Source organism: Pristis pectinata, chromosome 4 (assembly GCF_009764475.1).
Source record: "Pristis pectinata isolate sPriPec2 chromosome 4, sPriPec2.1.pri, whole genome shotgun sequence".
Lineage (NCBI taxonomy): Eukaryota > Metazoa > Chordata > Chondrichthyes > Rhinopristiformes > Pristidae > Pristis > Pristis pectinata.
The window spans coordinates 94,273,734-94,292,940 of record NC_067408.1 but is presented as its reverse complement, the minus strand read 5'-3'; the positions used below and the strand labels follow the sequence as shown (position 1 = coordinate 94,292,940).

Here is a 19,207-nt window from a genome sequence, read left to right as displayed (position 1 = left end):
TGACTCTTATCTGCTGGGCAATTAATGATTTACATCTAAGGATTTTTTTCTTGCATGCTGATCAGATTTAAAGAACTATCAGCATCATAATTATTTCATAAATTCTAATTAAACCAGTGGAACTGCAGTTAAAATCTATAAACCCAGTAAAATATTGCAAAATGAAAAATGAGTAAATGTTGAAATTTCATTGATATTGTTGGAAAGGATAGGGTAAAAGAATAATTATTAACAGAGTTGCAGATTGCTAAATGTGTTTGTGTGTGTGGTGGAATGTATACTTGCTTTGGGAGATATAAACAAGCAGCTGTAGAGGATAAATGAATAAGCATCTATTGGTACAATGGCTGACCACTGGAACAAAGTTTCATTACTGGGAATACTGATCATTCCATTATGCTTCACAGGAGGTAATTTATATACTTCTATGACTTAATTAATTTTTGTTGTTAAATAACTTTACAGTAATTTAGCAATGAATGAGGGTATATTTGCACAAATATCAATTGACTAATCTTAAGTATTACAGTACCTACCATCTAACCTCCCAGAAGCAACTTAAAAGACAAATTACAGGCGACTGTTTCTGTTGTGGAAATTTGCTCTTATAGAATTCACATCACTACTCAAAATTTTGAGATCCAGAACCAATTTTACTCTTGTGGAATTCATGTGAGAAAAAGTAAATAAACACAAAATATTTTTTTTCAATTCACGTTTCTTGACGCATGCACAGATGACATGGTCTCATGTTATGGAAAGTTGCAGTAGGGTCGTTATCTAGGAATGCAAACCACCCTCCCACTCCCCAAAATGTGAGGTTGGTCTGTATGTCCATTCAGGGAATAGAGAAACTGAACACGAGGGAGGCATTGTGTTAGAATCACTGTGCACTGCAGAACAGGAAGAGCAGAAGTAAGGAAAAGATGCCTTTCTTCAGATTGTCCTACGTAAGAACTGGAAGCAGGTTTAGATCTTACAGCTCCTCAAATCTCATCCACCATTCTATAGTAATTACTGGTCTTATACTTCACATTGTCACCCAATTTGTGAATACTTTTCAATAGATGAAAATCAAAAATTACTTCAGATGCTGGAAATCTCAAACAAAACAAAATGCAGGAAACACTCAGCAGGTCAGTGAGCATCTGTGGAAAGAGAAACAAAATGGATTCTACTCGATACATCACAGACATATCCCACCCCACCATCGGCAGTATCTTCAGGGGGCGCTACCTCAAGAAAGCGACATCTATAATCAAAGATCCCCACCATCCGGGCCATGCATCTTCTTGCAGCTACCATCGGGCAGGAGGTACACAAGCCTGAAGTCCCACACCGCCAGGTTCAAGAACAGCTACTTCCCTTCAGTTCTTGAACCAACCAGCAAAACCCTAAACACTACAGTTCAGTAACACTATGAGCACTTTGATCACTTTGCACTAAAATGGACTGTTTTTTTTGTTCTAATTGTGTTCTTTATTGTAAAACTTGTGTGTAGCTTATGTTTGATTTATGTTTTTCTTGTGAATGCTGCTTACATGATGCTATTTGCCTGTGATGCTGCTGGAAGTAAGTTTTTCATTGCACCTGTGCATACATGTACTTGTGCATATGACAATAAACTCAACTTTGACTTTGAAAGCTCAAGTTCAGGACGTTTGTGAGAAACATCTCGGACCTGAAACGTTAACTCTATTTCTCCATCCACAGATGCTTCTTGACCTGCTGAATGTTTCCAGCATTTCAGTTTTGTTATTAGAAACACTCTTAACTGTCTTGAAAGTACTCAGCAATATAGCTATCACAAGATGGAGAATTTCAAAGTTTTACAACCCTCTGCTAAAAAAGGTTGCTCCTTATCTCAGGTCTAAATGGATCACCGCTTATACTGGGACCACGTTGCTTATCCTGGACTTTCAGATATAGGAAACAGCATCTAGGTGTCTACTCTGTCGATTCTTCTCAGAATCTCATGTGTCTCAATCAGATCACCTCTCATACTTCTAAACTCCAGCAACAATAAGTCAGTCTTACTCACACTTCCTTCAGAGGGCAACCCCTGATCCCCAAAAATCAACCTACAGCTCCACATCAGCTGAATATTAGGCCCTGCTATCTAAAAAGAAAGCTTTCCAAAGAGAATAATAGATTGTGGTCATAAATTGCTTACCCTTTTAAGGAAGAAAGCCAGCCGACCTAATTAATTAATTCTGGCCCTTTATTTTGTGACTCCTGCCCCACAGTGACATGATTGACTCTTAGTTGTATTAAACTACTGTCCTGCAGTGGTTCGAGAAGAATGCCCATTAATGCTTTAAGATTACTAGAGACAGACAATAAGTGCCAGTCTTGCCATGACCCAGGAGAGAATGGAAAGGCTAGGACTTGTTTCTCTGAAGCGTAGGAGGCTGGAGGGTGACCTTATAGAGGTTAATAAAATCATGAGGGGCATAGATAAGGTGAATTTTCCCAGGGTAGGGGAGACTAAAACTTGAGAGCATTGGTTTAAGGCAGGAGGGGAAGATTTAAAGGGGACCTGAGGGGAAACTTTTTCCAGCAGAGGGTCTTGGTTAAATGGAATGAGTTGCCAGAGGAAGTGGTAAACCAATAATGGCTATTTTGCATCAAATGCTATTGCTGATGGCATGGCCAATGTATGCATGTACGTATAGGTAGCATGTGTACAATGAAATGTATGCTACTAAATAAAACATGATTCGCAAAAAGCAATACTTCTGTTGCCTGGACTGTTCTTGGAGCAGCCATACGGTTTTCGGGAGAGCACTAGTCAAGATTGGTGGTGGTCTGTTGTGTACTGCGCAACCTCCCATTGTGGGATACAGGTATGCAGCAAAGTGGCAGCATTGTGGGGATGAACAAGAGGAAGGGAAGAGGCACCCTAAAAAGCCCTTTCTGTGCGGGCTGTCCAAGGCGGATATACAAGAATGCAAAACCTGCAACATTAAATCTTATAGAGGTGAATGAAGTCTTGAGGCACATAGATAGGTGAATGCACACAGTCTTTTTCCCAGCAAAGAGAAGCAAAGACTAGAAGGCATAGGCTTAAAGTAAAAGGGGTAAGATTAAAGGGACCTGAGGGGAAACTTCTTCACTCAGAGGGTGGTGCGTATTGGGAATAAGCTGCCAGAGGAAATGTTGTAGGTATGTAAAGTTACAACATTTAAAAGAAATTTAGACAGGTACGTGGATAGGAAAGGTTAGAGGGATATCGGCCAAATGCAGGAAAATGGGATTAGCTCATGGACAGCTTGGTCAGCATGGACAAGTTGGGCCGAAGGATCTGTTTCCGTCCTCTATAACTATGACTCTAAGGACTTCTTTTTAATCATTTAGGTTTACTCGGCGTTCCTTTGCTGCATTGCTCCTTAAAAGTGGATTGCACTAGACATTTTACAGTAGATTTACAGTAGGTTCAATTTCAATTTCTAAGCATGACTCCTTTATCAACCATTCTTCTGAAGGAGGCTTCCTCAAATTGAAGAAGGGTACCTCAACATGAATGAACATGAGAAAGCATGCTGAGTTAATATCAGGTTTTGGCAGAGCCTATTTATATTCTAACCTCGCCTGTGTCATTAGTCAATTTATGCTAACAGCCAGTTTTGAGAACTTGATTTGGCTGGTTGCACTAATCAAGTAACAACGGAGTAAAATGACAGGTTAGAGCATTATTTATTCTTTAAAACAGAATTGATTAAAATTCGAACAATTGTCTTATTTCTTTCAATATATTGCTTCCCAAAAAGCCCTTTAATGCTTTTGCAAACACACACACACCATTCAAAGCATATTACTGAAAAAAAGATTATTAAAAAATCATTCAAGGGAAAATTCTGTCATATTACAGTTAATGCAAACGTTTCACAGAACTGCAGTGATTTCCAATCTTATTCATGGAGGAATATTTTAAAAAGGTCAAAACTCAATGTCCAGTTCATGCTACTTACCCGCAGGAATGCCGCTTGTGCACAGGTTATTAATGACGACAATGACATTGAGAATTCAAACTTCAATGGGAGTCTTCCCACCAAACTAATAATGCATGGATTCAGGTAATGAGAAAACTTTACCATTTTTGAGTACAATTATGAGCAAACTAGAAAGTTCATGTTTGTGTGACGATGTACAAAATCAAAAAAAAATAGTCTTAGGAATTATTTTTAGATAAGATATCTTTATTAGTCACATGTACATTGAAACACACAGTGAAATGCATCTTTTTGCGTAGAGTGTTCTGAGGTCAGCCTGCAAGTGTCGACACGCTTCCGGTGCCAACACAGCATGCCCACAACTTCCTAACTCGTACATCTTTGGAACGTGGGAGGAAACCCACGCAGACACGGGGAGAACATGCAAACTCCTTACAGACAACGGCTGGAATTGACCCAGGCGCTGGCGCTTGAATAGCGTACGCTAACTGCTACACTACTGTGCCTGCCGGTACAAAGGCTTTACCACCGCCATTGGGTAACGAGAGCTGGAAGTATAGCTTCTCTTCCAAAACAAATGGCCCAGCATTGTAATATTCTATGTCTCCCATAAACTTTTTATGGCTGAGATAAAAGTGGGAAGAATTGGAAAATTCAGAGAGTAGAATTTGCCCATTGACACAAAGATGGGCAATTGCGAATGGCTTTGGGGGTTGTCTCCCAAGGGTTTTGCTTCAGCAAAATGGGGTCATGGCAGGAAAGGCCTTCATTTTGAAATTTCAAATGACAATCCTGCCCCTCCAACGTTACAGGGAAAGTTTATTCAAACACTTTTTGGACACTTCTCAACCAGTCATCTTACTGCTGACTTCACTGTTGGGTAAGGTATCAAGGTTTCTCAAGTCTGGACAGCTAAAACTGAAGTTGAATCCTACTGCCATAATAAATACCAGATGTGCAAATATGCAAAGGGACCTAAAAAGTTTTAGCTGAGCGTCCTTTATGCCTTTTCTCAAAATGTCAGTCCGAGGATTTGGAAACAGAATCTGGCCAACTGTCCAAAGTAGTACTGAAGGTGTACTGCACTGTTGGAAATGGTGTCTTTTGGATGAAATGATAAACTGGTGCCTTGTATGTTTTCTCAAGTAAATATTAAAAGATCTTGCAGTGAAAATTTGCTGGAATTTGATCATCCTGTCACTTGGTATGTAACATATTCAGGCCGTGAGTTTTGAATTGCAAATAGGTTTGTATTTAAAGTCTGCTGGTGACTGGTGAGTTCTATGCCTGGTTTTGCATACAGAAATGAGGAGCACAGCCTCAGCAAGAAGAGATTGCTAATATCATGGATTCAAACTACTCCATTTGTTTTTGGTTAGGCATGAGGTACCTATGGGAAGAAGAATAGGACCCCTCTACCAAATTGAAGGGCCACTTGATCTGGCATGGCATCAACTAGCTTTTGTCATTCATTCAAATTATCTTGGCACGTTTAGGCTTTTTCATGTTTTGTATAGCAAGTTGCTAAAAGTGTTAGCTGATACTTTCTCAGTGAGGACATCTGGGGCCTGTGAAAGAAGCATCCTCTTCAGCAAATCAGACTGAAGGATTGTCAAAATAACTGCCGGGACTGAGTAGAAAGCAGAGTCTCTAGAATGGGTATTTTCAATGTTAAAATGGGTACAGAAAAAAATAACAGAGAGGAAGATTGGATGGGAGAAATAAAATACAAAAGTAGAATCAAATTTTACATTTAAAATAATTAAATCTCCAGCTATTAAAAGCTGAAGGATTAAGACATCGCTGTTGTAAAAGTTCTTTTTGAGAGATTGACAGATAATAATTAACATGTTAGATCACTAACTGAATGCTTGGACTGAAATGGATGAGACTCTGCTTCCTGTGATAAGTTTAGGTGTATCTACCCTGCAAATATACTAATTTCATCCCATTTGCTGCATCAATGGTAGGGCAGAGAGCAAGATGCCTTTTCGAGAAGCTAACAATGAAGCAGACACTTACAGGGTAATTTGTGGATATTTGAGTTTAACTGCATATTCTCCTTTGCCTGAAGTTACTGTACTATTTGCAATTAAATGAGGGAGATTGTCATTAACATTGTTAATCTGACAGCAAATTATGGTCTATGATTAGATAGAAAGTGGAAATCATTGAGGAAAGGACTCTGTGGCTCCAAAACTGCACAATGAATGCACTTTGACCAGAAAATGTCTCCCTGAAAAAGTTTTACCACAGTTGACTACCAAAAGCAGAAACAGCCAATTTGACTGATTCATTAAATGTTCATCGAACAATTTGGGTCTGCATGTAATGATTCTTGGTATCTTACACTTTAAAATATCTTGTCGATTATCTTTTGAGATTGACAGGGAGCAAAACCTTCTTGGATTGACAGCTGGCGAAAGAATTGATTAATGCAATGGACGTGAATGTTGTTATTGTTGACTGGATTATTGGTGCAACAGCTTTATATTCCAGTGCAGTGAAAAATTTGGATGAGCTAGGAGAGGAGATTGGTACCCTTATACAAAGCTTTATTGTAAGTATCTGAACAATGGGCTCAATTAAACTATAATTACCAAGCTAAGTAGCTTTGCTAACGCTGAATCCCAAATTAAAACCATGTTCTATTGGGAAGGGTGTGGATTTGTTGTAATAAGAGTTTGTCTGCTCCAATAACATCATTGTTCTCTGACACCACTATTTACAATAGACACCCAGTCCTCTGTGTCTTAAATCAGGCAAGTGAAAATAGAGGAGGTGGAAATCCTCGGCATGCTGTCTTGCTTCTTCTATCTGCATGTCTACATTATTCAGTTAAAGAAAATAATTTGTACCAATATACAGCACAACAGGTGACTTTATACAGAGATTAACTATCTTCTGATGCACCTGGAATACTTATTAGTACTAATAATGCACTTTTATATTTAAATCTACCCAAGAGTGAACTGTTTTGCTTGGAGTTACAATGTTTTGTGCTTGCTGCTTTTCTTTCCAGTTATCTATAAGTTATATATCAAATCCTAATAATAAAACCAGCCTATATTAGCCTACATCCACCAATCACTTTTAGTTACCTCTTGACTCAACATGGGCAACTTAAACACTGGCAACTGTTCTTTTCTATGGAAATAAAAATTCTATTTCCCTGTTCCTCATTTCACCAATCATATTCGTCGCTATCTCAGCTCTGCAGCTTCATCCAAACGTCTGTCAGTTTCTTTGCCTACTGTTCCACAAATTCAAGCTTTCTAAAAATGCCATCTTCTTTGAGTCCAATATCAGCAACAGAGCCTTCAGTCCTACTGTTTGAAACATTGTCCTCTGCATCACAACCTAGCTGTTCAACCAAATTTTTGATCACTCGTTCCATACTTCCTTACAGTATTTTCCCTCATATGGAAAGTCTGTGATATTTTCTACATTAAATAAAAGCTGCTGTCAACCTTCAGGTAGCTCTGAAAGATCTTTGCTAACCTAGCTTGGAAACATATTTATTACTAATAGTAGAGTTAACTATGGTTATATTTTCAGTCACGCGGAAGCACAAAAGAATCATTCCATTTGATTGGAATCAGTCTGGGAGCACATGTGGCTGATTTGTGGGTCGCATGTTTGATGGAAAACTAGGAAGAATAACAGGTAATAATAATGGGTACTTCCACAATGTGAAAGGTCTCTTTCATATTTCTGATGAGAAGGGCTTCACTCATGATTAAATATGTAATTATAATTATTTTTATTTGTTTAAGATTACTGCACAAGTTTCAATCCAAAACAAACCTTGAATTTGTGTGTTTCCATCTTTGTGGCATTAAATAGGTCTGAAGAATAGTCACTGCTGTAGTATAAACAATGGCAGCAGGGTGCAGGTATGGTCACAGTGATGCTTGGGATGGCAATCAGGAAGATCAAAATCACAAAAGTCAGTGTCAAGGATATTGGGAGTCAGTACAGCGAGGGCAGGGGTTTTATCAGGATCAGTACCAAAGATTCTTGGGGTTTGATAACAGTAGTTACAACAGTCAGTTTCAGAGTACACAAACATCAGGAGCTGCAAAGCAATGTGGATGTCAGGACTGGGGAAAATCATGGCCCATGAGGCAGAAGTGACTGCAGGTGGCAGCACTCGACTGCTGTTTTGTGGGGCCAAGCTACTGCCATTGGCTTCGTGATCAGATAAGTAACTGCTTTCCTTGTTGCCGACAGCTCTAAGGACAGATTTCCCTGAGGGTAACCTCTGATGGGTGATGGTTGCGCAATGGAGATGTGCAATGCACATAACACTTGCTTCAGACATGCATAAAAAAAACACCTCTATTTTATCTCCACAGTATGTGGGGCAGTAAACTACCTGCCTGTCACTTCAGCCTACACACTACCAGAAGAACATTAGCTTTCCTCTCCTAAGATAGCCCCTTGGGGTAGAGGATGACCAAGTTCCATCAGTTCTTTGAGTTGTGAGGTAGGTGATGAGGCCAAGGCATTTTCCTCCAGAGAAGAGAATGCCTAAGGTTGGACTCTTAATCTAGACACAGGGAAGATGCTTTCACCAGAACCAAGAGGCCTTTAATACGAGATGGCAGCTAAATTGGTCCAATACAAATCTATGGATTTTTTTATCTAGGGAATGGTTAGAATATGGAACTTGTGCAGAAGGAGAATTATCACTAGTGAGCAGTTGAGGTGCATTTAAAAGGAAGCTAAAAAGAAGGAAGAGTTATGTTAATGGCAAAGTAGATGAAGATGTTAGGACAGAAGATCACGTAAAACAAACATAGGACACGGTCTGTTGCAGTGTGACACTACATAATTAAAATATTTTTCCTTTCCATGTCAATCTGAAGAAGCAATAGTTACAGATTTTTATAAACAAGCTCATTTTTATCTCGTTGTCTCCATTTTTCAGGTTTAGATCCTGCTGGGCCTAAATTTTCAAAGACAGCTGTTGACAAACGCCTTGATCCTGGCGATGCAGTGTTTGTTGAAGCTATTCATAGTGACTCTGACTGTAAGTGTGAAAACCATTCATCTCCTTTCTCTGTTATCTACATCATAATGTGCTTCAGCCAGTGGCTAGCTAGCTGCAGTGTGTGGGTCAACTCATTCCTGGCTTCCACATCTGTGCTTTGCATTGTGGAAGTCAGGAGCTGGAGGTCAGATCCTCTCAGCTGCTGGACTCAGCACCAAGTCCATGCGTACAATGTAAATGTCCTGAACCACGTGGCGAGATGCACCACATGGCTGCAACCCCATTCATTTGAATAGCATTGGAAACTTAATTGAAAAGATAGCTGCTTTAAAAACATTTCTTAAAGTGGAATAAAATAATTTCTATTAACTCATGTGTAGACTTTACAGTGAGTTGTACTTTTGGAATGCCTGAGCTGCAAGGTATAGGATTGGTAACTTTAGATTCTGTTACTATCTTCCATTACAGTCTGGGTGTATTTTCTGCACCTACTTTTCTAGCTGCTAGCTAACCAATGTAATATTCTGGTCATTTACAGACTTTGGAATTTCACAACCAGTTGGCCATATTGATTTCTACATAAATGATGGAAAGGACCAACCTGGTTGTGCACGATCTTCTTCACTCTCAGGTAACATTTCAGTTAGCTGTATTTACATTCCTAAACATCCATAGCTTGGCCTCACTGACATAGCTGGCTCAACAAGGTGAAAAAAAAACATTCCTGACAGATGTTACTTACTTAAGATCATTGGATTATAATGCAATATTACTAAATGTTACAATTTTTAAGATACAATTTTCTGAGATTCTACAATATGATCCTAAACATTATCCTAGGGATTCTCTCAATTCAGTTTAACTGGAACATAAGAAAGCATGGAAGGGAAAAGCTATCAGACTTAAAAAGTTATTTATTGCAATATATACTAAATACTTTTATTCCCCAAGGAAAATATCATTTAAAAGTTTTACTTTGCTCCTTCCCACAAAAAAAGCAAAAGATTGCATTATATTTCTGATAATTGTCATAATCTTATTGAGGTTCTGGTCAGGAAAATGGAGGCATTGTCAGGATTAGGCAATTGGGATCATGCAAGTTCGTTAAGGAGTAGAAGTGATGTAGGAGTACACTTGACAAGGAAATTAGAAGGGCAAAGAGGGGGACATCCATATCCCTGGCGGATAAGGTAAAAGAGAATCCTAAAAGATTTTATAAATAAATTGAGACCAAAAGGGTAACTAAGAAATGAGTAGGTCCCCTTAAGGATCAGTGTGGTAATCTATGTGTGGAGCCACAGGAGATAGGCAAGATCTTAAATGAATACTTCTCACCGTATTTACCGTGGAGAAGGACAGGGAAGCTAATAAGTTCAGGGAAGAGAACATTGATATCCAGAAACATATCGACATTACAGAAGAGGAGATGTTAGTGGCATTGAAGGGCATAAAAGTGGATAAATCCCCAGGACCTGAGCAGATGCATCCTAGGACGTTATGGGAAGAAAGGGAAGAATTTGCTGGTGCCCTGGCAGAGTTAGCTACCTTTGTTAGGCATGGGTGAGGTACTGAATAATTGGAGAATGGCTAATGTTCTGCCTTTATGGCTGCAAGGACAAGCTAGGGAACTACAGGCCAGTGAGCCTAACATCAGTGGTGGGAAAGTTACTAGAAGGGATTCTAAGAAACAGGATTTATTTGCATTTGAAAAGGCAAGGACTGATTAGGGATAGTCAGCATAGATTGTGCGTGGGAAATCATGTCTCACAAGTTTTTTTTTGAGAAGGTAACCAAAAGGATTGACAAGGGCAGGGTGATAAACTTTGTCTATGTGGACTTTAACAAGGCCTTTGACAAGATCCTTGACAAGGTCCAACAATGTAGGTGGTCCAGAAGGTTAGAACACATGCGATCCAGGGTGATAGAAAATTGGCTTGGTGGTAGGAGGCAGAAGATGGTTGTGGAGGGCTGTTTTTCCAATTTGGAAATGTGACTAGTGGTGTGCTGCAGGGATCAGTGCTGGATCCTCTTTTGTTTGTTATAGATGAGAATGTAGGTAGCATGAGTAGCAAGTTTGTGGATGACACCAAAATTGGTAGTATAGTGGACAGTGAAGAAAGTTGTCGAAGGTTACATCAGGATATTGATCAACCGGGTAAATGCACAAAGGAATGGCAGATGGAATTTAACTCAGACAAGTGCAAGATGATGCATTTTGGGAAGTTAAGCCAGGCCAAAACATACACAGTGAATGAACAGGGCTTTGGGGAGTGTTGTAGGACAGAGACCTAGGGGTACATAGCTCCCTAAAAATGGCAACACAGGAAGACAAGGTGGTGAAGGCAGTGTATGGCATGCTTGCCTTCAGCTGTGGCATTGAGTACAAGAGTTGGGATGTTATATTAAAGTTGTTTAAAACATTGGTTAGACTGCACTTGGAGTATTGTGTGCAGTTCTGGTGACCATGCTTTAGGAAGGATATAATTAAACTAGAGACGGTACCGAAAGGTTCACAGGGATGGTGCCTGGACTGGAGGTATTCAGTTATAAGAAGAGCTTGAATAGGCTGGGACAGTTTTCTCTGGAGCAAAGGAGGCTAAGGGGTGACCTTATGGTGGTTTATAAAATTGAAGACCATAAATAGGGTAGATAGTCAGTCTTTTCCCCTGGGAGGGGAGTCTAAAACTAAAGGGCATAGGTTTAAGGTGAGAGGTGACAGAGTTAAAGTGTTCTGTGGGGCAAGTTGTTCACACGAGGTGGTGGGTATATGGTAGAGGGAAGGGGGAGGGGTGGATGGTTTCTGTGCTCCAATGCATGGCCAAGGTTCTCAATATCATCCTGAATATTCCTTCTCCACTCTGAGTGTCATGGACCAGAGGCTTCTGGGAGTTGGTGAGGATGTTACATTTCTTCATGGAAACTTTGAGCACATCCTTTAATCTTTCCACTGGTCCAGCTTGGTAATCTATTCCACTGAAAGAGCTCAAAATGAAGTGTCTGTTTTGGGAGTCCAGAATTGGGTCCGCCCAACGTTGCTTGCTGGTTGTAATCAGGGCCTCGATACTGGGGATGTTGGCCTTGGAAAGGACATTGATGTTGGTTCACCAGTGAATTTGGAGGAGTTTGAGGAGGTAGTATTTCTGTAATTTTATAGGTAATAATTCAATAGGCAATAAAATGGAAGATATACTATGATTTCTATTTTAGTACATTTTACAGTTCAAATAAATTTTATCAAATATCTTTAATTTTTGACAAGTTTGGTGTAAATTTCTTCTGGATAAATGCAACATACATAATTGAAAGAGTGTGATGAATTTATCAAGCAGTTCAAGCTTCAAGATAATGAAATGCAAAAGAATTGTGCCACTACTTACAAATTTCTCTTTTTCGCCCCAGTGTACAGATTTCTAATCTGTGACCACATGAGAGCAGTTTATCTGTACATCAGTTCCATCAAGAATCATTGTCCATTGGTGGCTTTCCCTTGTCAGACATACGAGCAATTTATCACTGGGCAATGTGTGGATTGCCATTACCACTCCCTGAGGCATTGTCCTCGCATAGGTACAGAAATATGGATATATTTTACTTAACATATTTACTACTAACAATGGTCTTGTGACACACATGAATCATTTCAAATGTTTAACTGACCTTTTAATAGTTGCCGTTGGAATTCCATTTAAGGACTGTTGGTTAAGTTGCTCTTCCCCAGTATTAATAAGTGAACCATAATGGGTCACATTCTATTTGTTAGGACCTGGAAAATGATTGAAAGTCCTTCATAACTTATAAAATCCCCTGATGGGATTGGTCAATGAGATGTATAGCCAGTCCAGCTCAGAGGTCTTACACAAATTGGGCAGGGCAGCTGCAAGAGTTCCTCCTGCGTCATTTTGCTCTGGCTATATTTGGCAAAAGCCAAATCATAACATTAATGGGACAACTCTGCCTCAGGCTCTGCATCTATCCCTGCTTGGTCTGAGGATCCATGAAGATGCACTTTTGTAGTTTATCTGACCTTTCAATGTTTACATATCTTCTACATGAGAGAGCACTAAATCTTCCTGTTAATAGTAGGTGTCTTCCCTTCATGAGAGTAGATAATGTGAATTGAATCTTTGGTTTCTTGTGCGCCGATGATGCAATACCCCAGGTAAAATTAATTTATTTCCCATAACCAAAGCTACAGACCTCTTGAACTGTTATATGCAACTGCATAATGGAACCATCCGTTCCTTCTGTAGAGTAAGCGTAAACTAGGTGCCAACTGAGCTATGTAACCTTTTGGCATCTTATCCTATACATATAACAATGGAGGATGCCATCCGGTCAATTGAGTCCATGTTGGCTCTCACGAAGCAATCCTGTTAATCCTATTCACGTCCATTACTTCCCTCCACATACGTCCATCAACTTCCTCCTTTTGAATCATTTTGCCACTGACCTATATTGGGAGGTAACTTACAGTAGCCAATAAACTTAAAAGCATCAAAGATCTGCTGGAGGATCTCAGGGGATTGAGCGATATGGGTGAGGGGAAAGGAATTGTCAATGTTTCGGGTCAAAACCCTGCATCAGGTTTCCAGCATCTGCTGTCTTGTGTCTCCAAACTTAACAGCATGCCTTTGAGCTGTGGGAGGAAACCAGTGCACTCAATATGTTCCAAACTGGTCACAGGGAAAATGTGTGAATTTTACACAGACAGCACCTGAGGTCAGAATCAAACCGGGATCTATGGAGCTGTGAAGCAAAAGCACTAACTACTGTACCGTTATGCTGCCCGTAGAAGTTCCGCATGATTTACTGGTTTATTGGAGAGTAATTTTAGTTTTGTTTAAATGCCATCTTGATATTTTGTTTGTGATCAGCTTACACAGGCCTTAGCTGTGAAGTAAATGGGCTGTCACCAACAGTATTAATAATGCCTTGACTGTAGTGTCCTCTTTCTAGGATTGGTTGTTGTGGTAACGCACATTAAAAATATTGCAACATGCTTTAATATTATTGACCATTCATAGTTCCCTTGCAAATACGTACAAAACCACACTGAGGTTTTTGACACAGGAGCTCTTCAATCTCTCATGTCCATGTGATGTTTTATCCTTGGTCACACAAGAGATTACAGATGCTGTATTCTGGAGCAAGGTCAGGCAGCATTTGTGGAGGCAGAAGGATGGTCGACGTTTCAGGTCGAGGCCGTGCATCAGGACTGAGAGTGTAGAGGTGAGATAGCCAGTACATAGAAGTGAGAGGGAGGGGTGAGAGAGGAGCTGGTAGGTGATGGGGGGGGGGGGGGGGGGGTTGGGAGACAGCAGCTGTTGGATGAGGTAGAAATAGATAAGGAGAAACAGAAGGGGTAGATGGAGCCAGGTGGGGGACAGGAGGGTGGAGATAGAGACATAGGCTGGAAGGTGATAAATGGAGACAAGCGGCTACAGATGCTGGAATCTGATAAGGAACATGATAAGTCGAATTAGATAAGGAAGTAATGAAGGGCAGGTGGAACCAGTAGATGAGGTTTTGTTCATCTAGTTCATGTTTGGCCTTGCCCTGGCCTTGGGGAAGGCCACGGGCAGACAGGTTGGTGGGGGAATGGGAAGGGGAGTTGAAATAGAATGCAACCAGAAGCTCAGGACGCCATTGCAGTCAGAGCTTCCTTGACAGGAACATGTATTTACTTAAAAAACAAGTTAGCATCTGAATTAAAAAGAACAAAACTATGAGATTCTATCCCATGGGAATAATGAATTTAGGCACTGTACTGCAAGAATATATTATATTCATAAATAGTGACATTAATTGAACAAGTAACACCTACTCCATTGTAGCAATGCCCAATAATTGGAAGCTAATACAAACAATAAAAGTATCTTTGCAATAGCTCTTCCTTCCTAATAAATTTTGTTATACTTTGATAATTTATACAACCAAGCTAAAAACCATTGTTAAGTTATATTTCAAAAACATTAACCATGTGCGACCTGAGCTCTGTCTGGATCTGCTGTTAGAACATAAACCTTAATCAACTCAAATTCAGATTACTTTTTACTTTTCCTGTCAATGTGGGATCTTTGCTCATGGTGAAGCACAATTGCTGGTTCTTGAAACATGGCAACCAGAATAATTATATTTTTAACCTTAGTGAATTACATTAGTAACACTTATGACAATAATACTAATTTTGTTACCTTGGGAGATAATAATGTACTTGCTGTAATAAATACAGCTGAAAGGTTGGAGTAAGATGTTGACTTGGATATGTGATAATGGGAAATGCACAATACTGACGTGGTAGCTTGATTTACTCCTCAACCAAAGTTTTTAAACATTAACCCAAATATGCAAAAACAAAATCAGACTGCCAATTCACTGTCACCAATCTTACAAAGTCTAAGTCTATCCCTTGATCTATTTCTGAAAATCAGATCTAAAAGAAACTTGGGAAAGGTAAATAACATTAACATGTTTTCACAATCATTTAGGACTTTTGGAGCATGCGGGTTTGCGTGCAGTTATACAACCAAGGGAAGTTAAAGCATTCCTGATGACATCAAGTCATGTTCCTTACTGTGGTGAGTGTACTGTTGCTCCACATTGATACATATAATTGTTCTGTCTTTCTAAACATAAATCCTTTAAAATGATGGATGAATGGTGCATCACAGAGGCCATTATGGTGCCAGATTGCCTTGGAGCCAGTATAAGCTCAATAATCTTTCCTTGCATGATTTATGGTGCTTTTGAACTCCTGATTGTGTTACAACATTGTAACATAGTCCCAGCAATGTATTGATTCATATTTAACTCAGATTTTGAAAAGTAAAAAACTGAAGATCTGGAGATCTGAATTAGTTAAAAAGGTAAAGGCAGAGGTGGTGGTGTTTGCTTCATGACTAACTTATCGTGGTGAACAGATGTGGTGGTTCTATCTCTGTCCTGCTCTCTCCCCCGAACTGGAACATCTGGCGGTCAAGTGTCATCCGTTTTATCTGCCGAGGGAGTTCTCCACTGTCATCCTGGTAGCGGTGTCCATTCCACCCCTGGCAAATGTCAAGCCGGCACTGGAGCTGAGCACTGTGATCAACAGTCACAAGACGGCGCACCCTGATGCCTTCCCGATCATCGCAGGGGACTTCAACCAGGCCAGCTTGAAGAAATCTCTGACAAACTACCACCAACATGTCACCTGCAGAACCAACACACTCAGTCACTGTTACACCACCATCAAGAACACTTACCGTGCCATCCCACACCCGCACTTTGGCGGGTCCGATCACCTGGCTGTACTTCTACTCCTGGCATATAGGCAGAGACTGAGGACCTCAGCACCGGTGGTAAGGACCGCAAAGGTATGGTCAAGGGAGGTGGAGGAGCATTTACAGGACTGCTTCGAATCAGTGGACTGGACCATATTCAAGGATTTATCTTCAGATCTGAATGAATATGCCACAGCCGTCACCAACTTCATCAAGCCCTCAGTGGATGAGTGTGTGCCGTCTTTCCAAACCAGAAGCCCTGGATGAACCAGGAGATTCACAGTCTGCTGAGTGCTAGATCTGTGGCGTTCAAGACTGGTGATCCAGAACCCTACAAGAAGTCCAGGTACGACCTACAGAAGGCCATCATGAGAGCGAAAAGGCAATTCTGAGGGAAGTTAGAGCCACAATCAGACGCATGGCAGCTGTGGCAGTCATTACTTCCTAAAAGGCGAAACCTAACAGCATAAATGGTAGTAATATGCTTCACTGCCCAATGGGCTCAATGTCTTTTGTGCATGCTTTGAAAGGGAGAATAACACTACATCTATGCGAATCCCCACAGCATCTGGTGACCCTGTTACCTCTGTCTCGGAGGCTGATGTCATCCTTCAAGAGGGTGAACCCCTGCAAGGTGTCAGTCCCCAACAGTGTACCTGGCAGGGTACTGAAACTCTTTGCTGACCAACTGGCTGGAGTGTTCAAGGACACCTTCAACCTCTCACTGCTGTAGTCAGAGGTTCCCACCCACTTCAAAAGGGCATCAATCGTACTGGTGCCCAAGAAGAGCAGGGTGAGCTGCCTCAATACTATTGCCCGCTAGCACTCACATCTGCTGTGATGAAATGCTTCGAGTGGTTGGTTACGGCTAGAATTAACTCCTGCCTGAGCAAGGACCTGGACCCGCTGCAATTTGCCTACCACCACAACAGGTCTACAGCGGATGCAATCTCACTGGCTCACCACTTGGCTTTGGAGCATCTAGAAAACAGCAAAACATATGTCAGGCTGCTGTTTATCGATTACAGCTTGGCGTTCAACACCATCATCCCCTCAGTACTAACCAACAAGCTTCAAACCCTGGGCCTCTGTACCTCCCTCTGCAACTGGATCCTCGACTTCCTTATCAGGACACCATAGTCAGTGCAGATCGGTAGTAAAATCTCCTCCTCGCTGATAATCAACACAAGTGCACCTCAAGGATACGCACTTAGCCCACTGCTCTACTCTCTCTACACTCATGACTGTGTGGCTAGGCACAGCTCAAATGCTATCTATAAATTCGCTGATGATACTACTGTTGTTGACAGAATTTCAGATGGTGATGAGGAGGCATACAGTAGTGAGATAAATCGACTGTTGTTACGACACCACACAACCAATCTCGCACTCAACGTCAGCAAGACCAAGGAATTGTTTGTGGACTTCAGGAGGGAAGTTGGGAGAACACACACCAGTCCTCATTGAGGGGTCAGCAGTGGGCAGCTTCAAGTTCCTGGGCATCTCAGAGGATCTATCTTGGGCCCAATACATTGATGCAATCATGAAGAATGCACGCTAGTGGTTCTACTTTATTAGGAGTTTGAAGACATTTGGTATGTCACTGAAGACTCTTGCAAAGTTCTACAGATGTACAGTGGAGAGCATTCTTACTGGTTGCCTGCAGAGGGTTGTAGACTCAGCCAGCTCCATCTCTGGCACAACCCTCCCTGCCATCGAGGACATCTTCAACAGATGGTTCCTCAAGAAGGCAGCATTCATCACCAAGGACCTTTACCATCCAGGACATGCCCTCTTCGCATTACTACTATTGGGGAGGTGGTACAGGAGCCTGAAGCCCCAATGTTTTAGGAATAGCTTCTTCCCCTCCGCAATCAGATTTCTGAATGATCCATGAACACTACCTCATTATTCCATTTTTGCTCTATTTATTAATGTTACTTATAGTAATTTTTGTCTTGCACTGTACTGCTGCCGCAAAACAACAAATTTCATGACACGTCAATGATAATAAATCTGATTCTGATTCTTATAACTCAGACTGTAGTGACTCATTGATTCATACGACATTATAATGGGCAAGTTGTCCTATACTTATTAGACCCTTGGTTAAAATCTCCGTTTTCAGACATTTAGGGAATCAAAGTCTCCAGGAATTTGTTGAAGATTAATATGTTCCCAATTTAATAAATAACATACATTACACCAAAATATTTATTTTTAAAACAGTTATGTGTAAATGTTACAAAGGATTTTACAAGCACACCTTGGCATGTCATTCATTCATTCAACATTTTTGCATTTACAAATGTGCTTGTAATTCCTAATACCTAACTGTAGAATAGCACAATGAGGCATGTAACAGTGCTAGAGATCGGATCTGGAAATGTGAATTTTTGCATGTGCTACTGTTGTTTCAGAGGTGGATGAAAGAATAATTGTTAATAAAGGATACTTGTTAAGAAGCAGCAGATATGAATAATTTAACTATTTTTGCTTAACAGCATATGAACAAACAAAACATCAGTTATGACTGTAATACACAAAAAATGCTGGAGGAACTCAGCAGGTCAGCAGCAACAAAAATGATTGTAATCATTTACAGTTTTACAATCTGAACAACTGGTCCATATTATAAGACAAAACAGTGAGGACACATTAATGACTCACTTGAACAACGTTATTCTAATTTCCCTCTGTAATGTTATTTCTGAGCCAGAACATAACTTGCACCTTCAGCATTCTATTTATAAACGTGATTGATTTTGCTTATCCGTAGAGACCACAGATCCAAGACAGATGGGTAGTTAAGGCTGCCCAGCACACTTTACAATCCCTTTCTGTTGCGTTCCTGCCAGCTGCCATTTTAACCATGGAGTTATTTGGTGCTAGTTGAGATGCCCACCAGAGAGGTGAATGGGCCCCATTAACACATACAAAATTGAGTACGTGAATAAAGTTAGAAGGCAACATCATTTTAACATGTTACCTGAGAA

General features: G+C 40.5%; 1 protein-coding gene across 1 annotated transcript in view; it reads left to right on the top strand.

Moving 5' to 3' along the window:
* Window positions 1–275: 275 nt before the first annotated feature.
* pla1a (phospholipase A1 member A) overlaps window positions 276–19,207 on the top strand; it is a 31,374-nt gene continuing 12,442 nt past the window's right edge. The window contains 10 exon segments of the mRNA XM_052014467.1: window positions 276–410; window positions 3,872–4,076; window positions 5,924–5,978; window positions 6,370–6,513; window positions 7,512–7,572; window positions 7,575–7,619; window positions 8,887–8,988; window positions 9,488–9,580; window positions 12,349–12,516; window positions 15,438–15,527. Of these exon segments, the coding sequence (XP_051870427.1) occupies window positions 344–410; window positions 3,872–4,076; window positions 5,924–5,978; window positions 6,370–6,513; window positions 7,512–7,572; window positions 7,575–7,619; window positions 8,887–8,988; window positions 9,488–9,580; window positions 12,349–12,516; window positions 15,438–15,527 (1,030 nt within the window). The 5' untranslated portion in view covers window positions 276–343.